This window comes from Hyperoodon ampullatus (genome assembly GCF_949752795.1).
Source record: "Hyperoodon ampullatus genome assembly, chromosome: 11".
Taxonomy (NCBI): Eukaryota; Metazoa; Chordata; class Mammalia; order Artiodactyla; family Ziphiidae; genus Hyperoodon; species Hyperoodon ampullatus.
The window spans coordinates 56,349,299-56,364,207 of record NC_136924.1 but is presented as its reverse complement, the minus strand read 5'-3'; the positions used below and the strand labels follow the sequence as shown (position 1 = coordinate 56,364,207).

The following is a 14,909-nucleotide window of genomic DNA, read 5'->3' as shown; positions in this document are numbered from 1 at the left end:
GGACCCAGGGTTAGCAGTGGGACAGCACTGCTGGTCACAAGGTAAGGATCGGTGTTCAGTAGCGCCCCATGAGGCACTGAGGAGCGGCAGCAGACAATGGGGTTCTTCCCATTTGGGTGTGGAAGCTACACTGACCACCTCTCCTCCTGCACTACCTATATCCCAGGGGGTTCTTGGACAATTCAGGAGGAAAGAGAAGCCCCAAAAGACAGCAGACTTCCTTCCAATGAGGCATGTGGGTACAGATAAGGTTGCAATGCGTGCTCCAGTGCATAGCAACTATATAAGTGTCCAAACCTAGCTAATGAAAGGGCAGAACTGGAACTGGAATAAAAAATTCCATGTTCTTTCCATTATTCTGTGATCCTCACTTGGGAAGGAACTTTTAAATCAAAACACGATAGAGAAAATACAATCAATCCCACCCCCAGCACACAAAGAGGCACTCTGTCTACTTAACATTTATATGGTTGGGAATGTTCTACAGCATTCCAAAATGCTGTTCGTGATTTCAGTAGCTAGTTTTAGGTTCACGTCCCTTTGAATTTCCATAATATTTTGTTTAGAACTTTCTTACAGTGCTTATTTCACTCTTTTTTTTTTTTTTTTTTTTGGTACGCGGGCCTCTCACTGTTGTGGCCTCTACCGTTGTGGAGCACAGGCTCCGGACGCGCAGGCTCAGTGGCCATGGCTCACGGGCCTAGCTGCTCTGCAGCATGTGGGATCTTCCCAGACCGGGGCACGAACCCGTGTCCCCTGCATCGGCAGGCAGACTCTCAACCACTGCGCCACCAGGGAAGCCCCTATTTCACTCTATCTTTTATGATTCTCATTTGTATACCTATCTTTCCTATTTATAGTATAAATAAACTTGAGGTCAGAGGCTGGTCTTAATTCATCTTTTATCTCCTGCAGTAATTAGCTCTGGGTATTACACTGCAGGCACCCAAAATTTTAGTTAAAATAAAGAAATTAAGATCTTTTCTGTCTCCTCACTTCCACCAATGGGAGTGGGTGGCTGGGAAAAACAAAGACAAAAATGAAGAGATACCAACTTAAAGGATATGGTTAACTGTTAATCTGAGAAGGCTGCTTATTTGTGTATCTCTAAGCCGCAAACATTTTATGCAAAAATCTGTGCCTCTCACAATTTTCATACAATTACATGAGGTCACTAAGAATAACAGGATCACAGACTATCCTTGAGAGGAGTTATCAGAGTCTTTAGAGAGAGAGAGGATAAAACGTACAAGGCTTTCTTTTGTTTCATTTTCACTCGGTTATATACACATTTGCACAATCTCAAAGGCAGGACTGAACTCACAAGAGCTGGGACGAAAGGGGTGGGGAACAACTAGCAAGTGCAGCATATGTACATACACTGGAACACTGGTGAGCAAATACCCTGCAGCAAAATAGGCAGCAACCACAAAAGGAATCCAAGTTTGGAAAGAACCTTTGGGCCACCAGCACTTCTTACCAAGGCAAGCTAGAAAATGCCAACACGTAAGCGTATTCATAAACTGACATGTCTTACCCCTAAAAGGGCAGCAGGTAAGGGCCCAGGGGAAAAATAATGTGGAAACCTAGCCCAGGAAGGAATATATAAAAGGCGAGATCCTATTCTGAAGCAGAAGACAAACACAATTAAATGAAGTTAAAGACAGTAGGACAAAGTCAATGGATGAAGGAAGAAAAACAAATACACAAAGGTCACAAATGATCTCAAATACACGAAGACAGAATGGAATGTGTACAGCAATGCCATGAAAAACAGAAGCTGCAGTAATGTCCTAAAGCAAAGGATGTGGGTCCAAGAGAAGATGCCACCGTTGAACTTCAAGGGCAGTTTTAAATAGCGGAGAGTTGCAAAACAGAGCTGAGGCAGGGCTCGTTCTCAGAACCACCCAAAGGAGGGAGGCCCCCCAGTTTCAACACTTTAATCAGGCTGTGGTAGAGACCATTTGATCAGCTTGCTGGTGAACAACCAGCAAATGAGGTACTGACGTCTTTGAGATCTTTTAGATTGATAGAAATGATCTTGGTACAAGTTTTGAACAATCCTTAAATAGAAATGTTAGGATAAAGAATCCTGATTAAACATGGCAGAATAACACATCTATCTATCCCCACTCCTTCCTAAAACACCACTAGAATGATAATAAAGGCCTATAGCAGGACAAAGAAACAATCAGTTCAGGAAGAGAGACAGCATCAAGAGTTGTCTCTACAAAAATAATAATAATAATAAAACGATGGATTAACTGTAAAAAAAAAAGAGAGAGAGAAAGAAAGGGAATGTAATCCTAGTAAACCAAGTGACTTAGCTGTGAATAATATTTACATAATCAAAATAATGCAAACACTGATTGCTGACTTAGCAACAACAAAAGTAATACATTGAACAGACAGCCCACAATGAGTATGAGATGGGAGATGTGAAGGAAGGGGTAAAGGGAAGGGAAGTGTGTGGTGTCCAGGTGGTTGGGGGAAGAAAGTGTAAGAGAGAAAAATTCTAATCTTTTACCTACAGAGGTAAATGCCAGAAGAAACAGTTAAAACAGTTGAAAGAAGCTGTCTCTGGGGAAGAAGAGGACACTGCTTATTTTTGTTGTTGTTACAAACCTCATAGGAGCATTTGACTTTGTAAACAGATACATTAATTTCATTTAAAAATAAAAATTACGAGGAATGCTAATATTGATATAATGTTATAATATAATATTGATGAGAATCAATATGCTGTGCACAGTCTCTTGAGATTTAGTAGATCTAAATTAAAAGATCGATTGAAGGTAGAGACAAGTTGCCAGGACCAATCACTCTCCAGTCTGTAGAGTAATCTGCTTTTTTCATTATCTGACACTTCCATCTTCACAGATGTTTACGAAAGGAGATATTTCTAAATTCTAAATGTTCCTTCTGTTTAGTTCCACAAACATTTATAGAATTCTACTATGTGCCAGGTACTAATGCTAGAAGCTGGGGACATGAAGAAATAATAATAAAAAAAGAATGTTCCTGATTATAAAGACCTTAAGAGTCCAGTAGGGGAATAAGACACACGAACAAACCATCATCTATGGGACAGTCAGAGAGAGCTTTTTATAAATGCAGTGCAGATCATGGGAGTGGGGACTGTTTGTGATAAAGCTGGTCAAGGAAGCCTTCTCAGTGTTAGTTGTAGCTGAGCAAACCCCTAGTAGACTGAGGGAGCAAGCCAGGGGGTCCCAGGCAGTCTTGTCCAATGCTGGCTGCCTCCTGATGTCTTAACAGTACTTGGAGCACAGAAAGCACATAGTAAATACGTGTTGACCTGAGGTTCTGTCAGCAACCCCGGTATCATTAGAATAAACTCTTTTCTATTAAAGCTATTTGGAATTAATCAGTTACTTGTAAGCAAAACATCTTAAGGATTAGACTACAGGAAGTTGCCTCCCTGCACAAAACCTTCCATTTTCTTCTAAATCCAAGAGTGGCCAAGAGCGACTAATTTACAGAGGAGTTAAGAGTGTATGTGGTTTGAATAATCAATTCTTTGGGCCTTGACAAAAGAGAGTTAATTTCTGGCCTCTTCTCCTTGCAAAAGGCTGCTAATAACTGAGGTGTGTGGGAAGCTTTATATCCAGGCTCTCGTAGCTTCCAAGCCACTGAAAGGTGTTCTATGGGTCATTCCTTTCGAAGAGCATATGGCTCAGAACGAGGAGATATGAACCTGCCACATCCTCATTTCTCCCTTGCCTCTCATAGTGAGAGCATCTTGCGGCCCTGAGTATGGTTTTAACCTTTATCAAGATAACGAATTTCATACGGCATGCCCTTAAATACCAGATAAAGTTTGGGTTTTGTAGAAACTAAAGAAACAACAATCAGTTCCAATGTTGATAGGTTTAAGTGATTTTCAAGAGTAATTTTGAGACATCAGATTTTTGTCATACAGTAAATTTAGAATCTAACCCCTGTGATGTTAGTGAACTAAGCTATGTTTATTATTACCCCAAATTGTCCTTACTCAATTTCCACTAAGTATTTTCTTCAACCATGTGTTCTCTTCCATATTTCCCCATTTTCCCTGTTACATTGTTAGTTTTTTTCTGAAGTCCTATTTTAAAGATTTATGTAACATTTAAGAATCTAAAATACACATAAATATGCAACTTAAGATAACTCCAAATCAATTCTGTATGGAAAATCACTCACTAAATTTTTAGATAATCATGTGCATGTAATTGTTCTAGTAGTACAATGATGAAAGCAGTATTACTTTTTTCTTTCAAGAGAGACTGGTGGAGAATGTTAATTTTATATACTACACTCAAGGAGCCACCCTCACAATGAAGCACACCTCACAACTGGAGGGAATGAAATCTAACAAGGTAATAGAAAGAGGTTGAATCCCTCTAGAAGTAAGTAGGAAACTCCTATTAAAAGTGTTAAAATGACTTTCATTTCATTTAATCCTATATAAAGCATTAATACAATTCAGTAAGTTTAAAATCTGCATTAAATCCAATGCCATTAAAAAAAATCAAACTAAATGCCTTCTTCAAAATCTACAAAGACATAAGGGGTAAAAATGTCAAGGTGTAATCTCTTCTTTTGCTACAGAATCTATACAATATAACCCAGCCCTACAAACAATCCATTTCTGGGAAAGACATGAATAGATTCAAGAACAAAGGTGGGAAAAGAAAGTGACAAACACAAATTGAGAGACTTTTTACCACTAAGAAACCATCATTAAAATACATAACTACTGTAGGATGGACTTTAGGAAGAATGAAATTGAACTGAGAGGAAGGAGTGAGATATACAAAGGAACAGTGAATAAAGAAACAGGTATTAACTACTTAAAACAATAACAACTAATAATTGAGGGGGTATGTAAACAAGGTGGTACTAAAAATGCATTTGTTCTTAAAGTCCTCATGTTGTTTGGGAGGAAAATTAAGATTCTAATTGTGACTTGGTTTTGAACAGGCATGTTCTCTGACCACAGTCAAACTGAGAAATACTCACCTTAGTAAAGAAGACAGAAAACCTAAGCATCCAACTCAGGAATTTTAGGAAAAAGTACAAAATGGTAAACAAAAAGAGTGCAAGGAAGGAAAAATATACAGGAGCCGAAAATGAGAAATCAGAAAATAAAGAGATACTAAAAAGATCAACAAAATCAAAAGCTTGTTCTTTGAAAAGACTAACTTCTAGGAAGACTGATCAAGAGAAAAAAGAGAAAAGGGTAAAACATAAACAAAGCAAAGGCTTTAAAAATAAAGAGAATACTGTGAATGTCATTAACAACAAATTTGAAAACTTATACAAAATAGACAATTTCCTAGAAAAATTAAACTTACCAAAACTGGCTTATGAAGAACCAGAAAACACAACTTGGTAACAGACAAGAGATGGGGAATGAAGGGGATGCTGAGATGACTTTTAAATCTCTAGTTGCTGGGCTTATGGATGTGAGTCCTATTCACTCAGAAGGGGAAAACTAGAAGAGAAGCCTGGGAGCATGTTGGATGTCATAGTTTTGTGTGAATGCACCTGTGTAGGGAGGGGTTGGTGCTGGTGGTAGGGGTGGTGTGCAGAAGTCATAAATTTAATGGATATGTTTGGATTGGCTGAAATGAAGGTTCCTTTAAGACATATAAATGGAGATGTTAAGTATGCAGTCGGATCTATGATCAGGAGCTCAGGAGAGATCTGGGTTGAAGACACATATTTGGGAGTTACCTGTATTTCAATGACAGTTAAAGCCACAGGGATGGCTGAAAAACTCTAGGGAGACAGGGCATTGGTTCTCCATACCAGCAACCATCACCTGGGAACTTGACAGAAATGCAAATTCTCGAACCCCAACCTGGACCTACTGAATCAGAAACCCTGAGAACGGGGTCCTGCAATCTGTACATTAACAAGTCCTCCAGTGATTCTGATGTAGGCTAAAATGTGAGAACCACTGATATAGAGTGAGATGTCAGGAGGGCTTGAGGTCTTGCCTTGGGAATTCCAACATTTAACAGAGGAGAAGGAGCCTGCAAGGATGACTAGGAGCAACATGAAGAGAGGAGTAAGAAGATGAGGAGAGTGTTTCAAGAGGTAGAGTGGCAAATAGTACTGAGATATCACTTACAGCAGCTTCAGAAGGGACTGGAATGGGCTGAGAAGTGAGAAGGTGTTGAGAAAACAGGGATAGTAAATATAGACAGTTCTCAGCAGTCTGATCATAAAGGGGAGACCGACAGAGTAGAGATGGAAGTGGTCGACAAGGGAGGATTTTTTTTTTGGCCATGCCACACAGCTTGCAGGATCTTAGTTCCCCGGCCAGGGATCGAACCTGGGCCCCGGCAGTGACAGCACCAAGTCCTAACCACTGGACCACCAGGGAATTCCCAAGGGAGGATTTTTTTTTAAAAGAACAGTAATGAGTATGATGAACTGCTGGGGGAATAATCTGGTTGACAGGGAGAGAGTGACAGTACAAGAGAGACAGGGAGCTGACTGCAGTGGCATACCGAGGGGGCAGTGCATCTGTCTGACTCAGCGGGAGGAGATTTTACTACTTACAGCATTTAGAATTGCTATCCATGGTGATAAGAAAAAGCAGACAAACTTTTTGTTGGTTTTATTACTGCTTCTAAAATTTCTATAGATACTGCACCCCTCACTGCCTGCACTGGGGTGGCCCACTCCCACTGCCCTGTCCTTGGTGTCACGGGATGATAGTATAAGGTTTCTAAAAAGGGAGGAGGAGATGGGATCAAAAGCCCAGGTGAAAGGACTGCCCATGGCTAGGAGGGATAGATCACTTCTTCAACCAGAAGGGAGGAGGTAATAAACATCATGGGCACTAATGTGGTGAGTTTGAAGTCTAATAGCAGGAAGGAGCTGCCATCAAATGGCTTCTATTTCCCCCATGAGGTCACATGCAAGACCATCCCTACTGTGAGATGCTATGTCACATTCTCTTGGCCTGCTGCAACTAAATGTCTGCTTCGTCATATCCAATCTCACTAAGCAGCCTTCTATGTGTTTAAGTTCCTCTCGTAGGCCTGCCCGTGGGGCAAAAATGTGCTGACCACACAGACTTGAATGTGTCTCAGTGGTTTCTCACAGTAAATTGATAAACTGGATTTTGAACATGATTTGGTTTCTTTGTAGCCTGACAACAGATAAGAGACAGATCATGGTCCTTTTTATAGTTACATTCCTTACTGAGTTATTTTCTCAGGATCTGATTGCTTTTGCACAAAGTGACTATAGTAAATCTCTGGGCCTACAGAGGCATGGACCAGATCCACAATTAAGCAGCCAATCAGAGGACTCCCCTTTTCTGTCACGTCTTGCTCAGCAAAAGCTGGCTTTTCATTAGCTGTCACTGGCCTGATTTCCACCTCTTTTCTCTCAATTCATTTCTACATCCATCTGTTCATTAAGATATTTTAAACTATCACTGAATTGACCTACTAGTTTTTGCAGGGAGGAATTTCCAAGAATAATGCAGGAAATAAAAGAAGGACTTCAGTGAAATCTATTGGTATACCACCATTGCTCATTTATTTACTCCACTATCCATTCAACAAATATTTACAGACTATAAACATTGTGCAAGGCTTGATTATTAGAACCATGGGGGATCCAAAGTCCTCAAGAGATTATAATCCAGAAATAAAAGCAATTATTAGGTTCCACAAAACACAGTCTTGTGGAAATGGACTCTGACTGCAGGGGGGAAGTTAGAAATAAAGAAAAAACTCTTTATAGTAAAAGTGATTAAATAGAAACAGGCTATCAAAGGAAATCCTGGAGGCTGAGTAACTTTAAAAATATGATGACTTAGAAACAGACAGCCTTGCCTAGAGGCAAAGGTTCCAGCAACCCGCCCGGAATTAAGCACAGAAGTGACTCAGAACTTTCTGATATATAAAGAACACACCAGTCCCTTTGCAGAAGGAATAAGTCAGGCTGTGAAATAGTTTAAAAGTTTATTTAGGGTTCTTACCCCCAAATGCTCAGGGACTGCAATCCTTGGGTCGCCTTGCAATACTAGATCTGTCCCTCCTTCTTATCTTTGCCCCACTTGCTCCTCTCCATTACAGTTCATGCTCAGGCATTAATAAGATGCAGTTTTTCCAGGACCTGGAATTTTCTGCCATTGAATCATGTCAGCTATGCATAGACACACTACCACTCAAGTTCTGTATAAATGATTTGATGACTTTGGGTATTTTAAAAGTGCCTACCACACAGCAGATGCTCAATTAAGATTCATTTCCTCCTTTCCTTCCTTCTGTTTCTTCTCTTCCCTGGTGAGGGAGGGAAAAAACAGGAACCAACAAAAAAGACAGATCTCCTGTAAGACAGCATTCTTACTGAAAAGGTTGAAACCACTTCTCATTGCCTACCTTGTGTCTGCGGGATGTAAGGAGACAGGAGTTTTGACCTTTTCTTTTCATATCCCTTCTGTGTGATGTCCCCTAAAATAGCAAGAACAGAAACAAGTTATGCATTATTCTTACTCTGTGGTTGTTCACTGTAGAAATAAAATTAATTACAGAGTGTTACAGAATTACTACATAGAGAGTAGGAAAAAAATGTATAGTTCTTTGCCAAGGATTTTGCTATGTGTGATTTCCCACAGGATTGGAGCTGACTTCTTGTGGAAAATTGCAGGGCTTGTCCTTACACCAATCTAGCAGAGCAGTATGCCGCATTCCATGTCAGAGATTCCCAAGTTCCTAGGCACCCTTGTTTCCGTGGTATTTAAGATATACCAAAATGGAACGTGGCAAGGCTGGCAGACAAATGAACTTCTCTCCAAGGTTTTAGTTTGACCAAGTGAATGCAATTGACTTGGGAGGTATTCAATTACATTGCTCTACAGAACCACATAAAAATCAAAAGTCCAGTTAAGGGGAGAAGTCAAGGTTCACGCACTGGGATGGGATTTTTGAAATGCCCTTTTGCACCCTAGGATCTGTGCTGGAACTTGGAGCTGGAATTCCCATATCCTCTCCACTTGGTTCACTGGTTTGTATTATTTCTATTCATGTATGTCTTTTTCACAAGGTTAAATGAAAAAGTACATATACAATAAATGCAATAAGGATAAAACTGATTAATAGAGGAGAAACTATGTGGCTGAAGAGTTCAAGAAATATGCTTGGTCCTAAAGAAAGGGTAGTAAATGGATGGGCAGAGAGCAGGGTTAAAAGGACCAGGAAATGCAGCAGGAGAACAAAGGGACATTTAAGGGACAGTGAGTAATTCAAAGCTGGGGGAATAAATATATCTGGTGAATAAATATATGTGGTGGGGAGAAAAAAGCCTATTCTGATGGATACAGAGATTTGAAATTACAGGTGATGAACGTTAGATGTGTTGGCCTCAGCATCTGACTGATGGAGCAGATGGCGGAGAGGTAGCAGGGCTCACTGAAGGGCTTAAGCAGGGGAGTAACACTTGCATATCACAGAGTGCAGCAAGTTTACTCTTCCTGAGGAGGGTGGAACCAAGGGTAAAAGCCAGAGAGGCTAGTTCTTGCCCCAGTGCTACTACAGTGATCTGGGCTAGTAGCTTAAATGAAAGATAGAGGTAGAAGGGATGAAAAGAAGTGAATGGATTAAGAGAGATATTAGGGAGGAAGACTAGATAGGATTTGATGACTGGTTCAGTGTAGGATGGAGAAGGTTTTTGGCTTGAGCAACCAGGCAGATGGTCATGATATTCTCTGACAGAGAAATACAGCAAGAAGTGCATGTTTGGTGGGTTGAAGAAGATGAGAGTTGAGCTTAGGAAAGGGCTATGAGACACACAGGAGGAGATGTCCAATCAACAGCTGGCTACATGAATCTAGAACTTCAGAAAGAGATATTGATTTGGAACCATCAGGATATAGTTGAAAAATAAATCGATACAATCTCTGGAATAATTTGGCAATTTCTATCAAAATTCTGATTCACCAACTGCACTTCTAGGAATTTATTCAACGATAAAATTCACAGAGGTGCACAAAAATCAATATAAGAATATTCCCTGACCCAATCTTTGTCATGGAAAAACTGGAAGGACTCTAGATGCTTACATTATAGACCATCTGTATCAGTGGCTTTCAACTAGGAATGACTTTGCCCTCCAGGGGACAACTGACAACATCTGGAGACATTTTTGTCACAACTAGAGGAAGGGATGCTACTAGCATCTAAAAGATAGAGGTCAGGATGCTGCTAAGCATCCTGCAATGCACAGAACAGGCCCACGACAAAGAATTAACCAGTCTAAAATGTCAGTAGTGTTGAGGACAAGAAACCCTGATCCACATAATATTATGTAGGTATTTCAAATGTACTGGCACAGGAAGCTCTCTAAAATATATTAAGGGGGGACTTCCCTGGTGGTGCAGTGGTTGAGACTCCACACTCCCAATGCAAGGGGCCCAGGTTCGATCCCTGGTCAGGGAACTGGATCCCACACGTACGCTGTGGCTAAGAGTTCACATGCCACAACTAAGGAGCCGATGAAATGCAACTAGGGGGCCCGCCTGCTGCAACTAAGGAGCCCATGTGCCACAACTAAGAAGCCCGCCTTAAGGAGCCCATGTGCTGCAACTGGGGAATCGGCAAGCCACAACTGAGACCTGGTGCAACCAAATAAATAAATAAATATATTAAAAAACTTAATAAAATAAAATATATTAAGGGTAAAAGGCAAGTTGCAGAACACTAGGTATAATAGGAACTAATTTTGTAAAAAAAAAAAGTAATAGAAATGTTTGCATATATAAAGAAAATAGTCTAGAAGGCTACATATATACACATATTAAATGTTTATCCTTGGGGGAATGAGATTATGGGGGATTTTCATTTGTTTTATATACTTTCACAGAGTTTGATTTAAAAAAAAAAAGTCTGAACAACTTGTATAATCTCGACAATAAAGTTTTTTCATTAAGAATGAATAGTTCTGGGCTTCCCTGGTGGTGCAGTGGATAAGAATCCACCTGCCAATTCAGGGGACATGGGTTGGAGCCCTGGTCCAGGAAGATCCCACATGCCGTGCAGCAACTAAGCCCGTGCACCACAACTACTGAGCCTGCACTCTAGAGCCCGCGACTCACAACTACTGAGCCCGCGTGCCACAACTACTGAAGCCCGCGTGTCTAGAGCCTGTGCTCCACAACAAGAGAAGCCACCACAATGAGAAGCTCACACACCACAACAAAGAGTAGCCCCCACTCGCCGCAACTAGAGAAAGCCCACGTGCAGCGACGAAGACCCAACGCAGCCAAAAATAAATAAATAAAATAATAAATAAATTTATTAAAAAAATTTTTTTAAATAATGAATAGTTCTGTAGATATATATTTGTTAACATAATAAGATGGTCAAATTATATAACAGGAAAAAAGGCAAGATACTAAACAGTTTACATAGTATATTCAATTTCTGGAATAACAACATTTTTATACATACATGTATATGCATAGAAAAAATTCTGGATTTTTATACACCAAAATATTGAGTGGTTAGTTATGGCTTGCAAGATTATGGATTGGTTTTAGCTTCTTTTCAACTTTGCTTGCCTGTATTTTATAAGTTTTCTACAATGAGCATCCATTATTTCAAGAAACAAACATTTTAAAACTGCAATCATGACTACTTACTAGACTGTACAAATTTAATCACAATGGCCCTTCATCTCTGTTTTCCTAGTGAAGTAAGAGAAACCCACAGTGCATTTTTGGAAATCAAAACCAAGCCTTGTCAAATTAGCAAACTGCAGAGTTTAGGTAATCTCTAATAACACACAAAACTAATAGAGATGTGGGAGCCTACCAAGGAAACATTCCTGAGAAACAGGAAATCATGTCTTTTATTGCAAAAGAAACAAGCATTCTCTCCTGTCCCATTCCCCACTCATAAGCTCCCCTACCTCCACCACACACACACACGTGCACACACACGCACACACACGCGTACACACACACACACACGCGTGCACACATGCCACTCCCTGAAAAGCACAAAGACCACTTCTGCTGGCTCAGAACACATCTGATAAAGTGAAAGGCCTTTAAAAGCTTTCTTCAGTGTTTAGAGTATCAACCATTCACTGTCGGTAAATGATCGTGGGACAAACTGCTAGACTTGGTATCATGGACATTACTCAACTACCAACCATCTCGGGTTTTGAAAAAGGTCAATAAAGAGTCTGATTCAGCCATGACAATTAGCTCCATTTGTTCCATAAATGAGCAAAGACACTGAAGAGCCCTAGGAGAAGATGCACTGCAAAGAGAAGTGAGGACTATGGTGATATAACTTACAAATGCCCCCTCCCTTTTCTCTGAGTACAAGACCCTGCTCAAAAGTCACCTCCTCTGTGACACTTGCCACCAATTGTTAGTCACTTCCTCCTGGTGCCCCTACAACTCTGCACACACTTCTGTGATAGCACTCAGCTCATCACTGGTATTTTAATTATTTGTTTACACATCTATGTCTCTACTAGACTGTGCACTTGAGGGCAGGGCCTGTGCCTTGTTCATCGCTGTAGCCCGCCTACAGCTCGGCACAATAGACACTTATTGAATGAGTGACTGAATGAATTGGTAAAATGAAGGCAGTGAAAGAATAATAAATCAACGAGACACATGTGCTTGGGTGGAAAACTGGAAATGGGAGAATGAATGGGGAACGGGTCTTTACATTTAGCAGGAGCTGAAACGCCCAGGGAGAGAAATTTAGTGAACCAAAAGTTTACTGAAATTCGACAGCTAGACCTCGAAGGTGACCAGAAAAGCAAGAGAGGAATAGTACATAAATCACTGGGCACTAAAATCCGAAGGAACTCCCACCAGATAGCGAGGTATCCCTTAGTCAGAGAGCAAGACCAGACAGAAGGAATTCAGTTACCCCACATAACTGAATTTGTTATCCACATTTCTGTCATTGCCTCCTACAGTCTGTGCTCTTATCACTCTTACCACCTGTAGTTAAGCACTTTTTGCTGCACTAAAGCAATGCTTTCTAAACTTGCCCAGTTTTTAAGAATCACCCGAGGAACTTGTAAAAATACAAATTCCCAGGCCCCTCCCATGAAGATGCTGATCCACTAAGTTTGGATTAAGATCCAGATACCTGTGTTTCTAACAAGTTCCTTCCAATGAGTCTCAAAATTCAGGAAGTTTGGAAATCGCTGCATTAAAGAATCCTGTCTGGAGTGTGCTGGACAGTTCTGCTGCCTTAATGTGAGGAGGGTGCGTGAGAAGGTTGTCTTGGCGACACAGCCTCCAGGGAGAGCACGGAGCCTCGGGAGCTCACAGACACTAAATCACACCACAGGTATTCTTACTCACAACAGATTTTTTGCCATCTGGCATATAAAACAAAAAGGAGTGCCGTAACTATACCTGTATAAAATTTGCATTAAAATGGCATAGAACTAAGTTAAACCTGTTGTTCAAGTTTTTTGAGAAGTAAACAAATACAGGGAGGATTAGCCTTCCCCTCCCACTAGGGTAACGTATTTCTTCACCCACTTAGTGAACATTTAGAAGAGCAGCCACTTCCAGGGGTCTGCAGCACCCAGCAGGTGTGAAGGCGCCTGGCCTGATGAGACAGGGACCCAAGAGACCGGCCCTGAGCAGTCGGAGACCCACGTGACCCAAGACTGTCTAGATGCTTCAGCACCACCACAATCTTGAAGAGCCACACCAGACCTATGGAGAGATGGGTGTGTGGGGCAGAACAGAAAGGAAGTGTGTTCCCAACTTCTCTCCTCGCCACCTGGGATCAATGAAAGTGGCTTGGCTCAGGCAGTCCGCACCTCATCTCCCAGCAGGCTGACAGAGCGCCTGGGAGGAGGTGGGTGCGAGCCTGCCAGCCAACCCAGCCTCTTAAAGGTCAGCGATGATAGGAGAAATAGTCCCACAAGTCAGTTAGCAGTTCGGGAAGTGTATGTTTACACTGGAGGAGCGGCACCATGCTGTGGTTCAGAACCTAAGAGCTACACACAGCTGCACCTGGAGCACAGCCTTATCACTTCCTGGCTATCTGACTCTAGACAAGTTTCACTTAACCTCTTGATAAGTCTCGGTTTCCATGTCTGCAAAGTGGGGAACAATAATACCTACGTTGCAAAGTTTTTATTTGTGATTAAAAGTATTTAGTGTGGGGACTTCCCTGGTGGCACAGTGGTTAAGAATCCACCTCCCAATGCAGGGGACACGGGTTCAAGCCCTGGCCCAGGAAGATCCCACATGCCGCGGAGCAACTAAGCCCGTGCGCCACAACTACTGAGCCTGCGTGCTGTAACTACTGAAGCCCGTGTGCCTAGAGCCCGTGCTCTGCAACAAGAGAAGCCACTGCAATGAGAAGCCCACGCACCACAACAAAGAGTAGCCCCCGCTCGCCACAAGTAAAGAAAGCCTGCACGCAGCAACAAAGACCCAACGTAGCCAAAAATAAATAAATTAAATAAATAAAATTTAAAAATTAAAAATATAAAAATAAAAGTACTTAGTGTGGGCTCTGGGATGTCAAAAGTTCCAATAGCCATAAACATTTACTGAAGGCCTACCCGACTGGCTGGGTGGGGCAAGGGCAGGCAACCATGTTCAGAGAGAGGAGACAAGGCAAACAGCATCACTAATACTCCACAATGAAGCGCCATGGACAGGTGCACACCAACTGCAGCGTGGGGCCCAGAAGGAAGTGTCGTGTATGCTCTTTACTTGGGTACCGAAAGAAAGCTCTACAGAGTGGTGACACTGGTTTGGGTCTGGCCTTTCTAATATCAGAGCTATGACATGAACTCCTAATGACTCAGTCACTTAGTGCTTTACTAGTTTTCCTCTGCTGCATGGGTATGGCCATGTTTGGTAGTTCCTTTATGATTCTCATCTC

General features: G+C 41.4%; 1 protein-coding gene across 2 annotated transcripts in view; it reads right to left on the bottom strand.

The window, feature by feature from the left end:
* Positions 1-14,909, bottom strand: part of DIP2B (disco interacting protein 2 homolog B) — a gene marked incomplete at its 5' end in the record, with an annotated part of 237,572 nt that overhangs the window by 107,590 nt on the left and 115,073 nt on the right. For both annotated transcript variants that reach the window (XM_079714089.1, XM_079714088.1), the window contains one exon: positions 8,409-8,480. In XM_079714089.1, the coding sequence (XP_079570215.1) occupies positions 8,409-8,480 (72 nt within the window). The remainder of the gene's footprint in view (positions 1-8,408; positions 8,481-14,909) is intronic.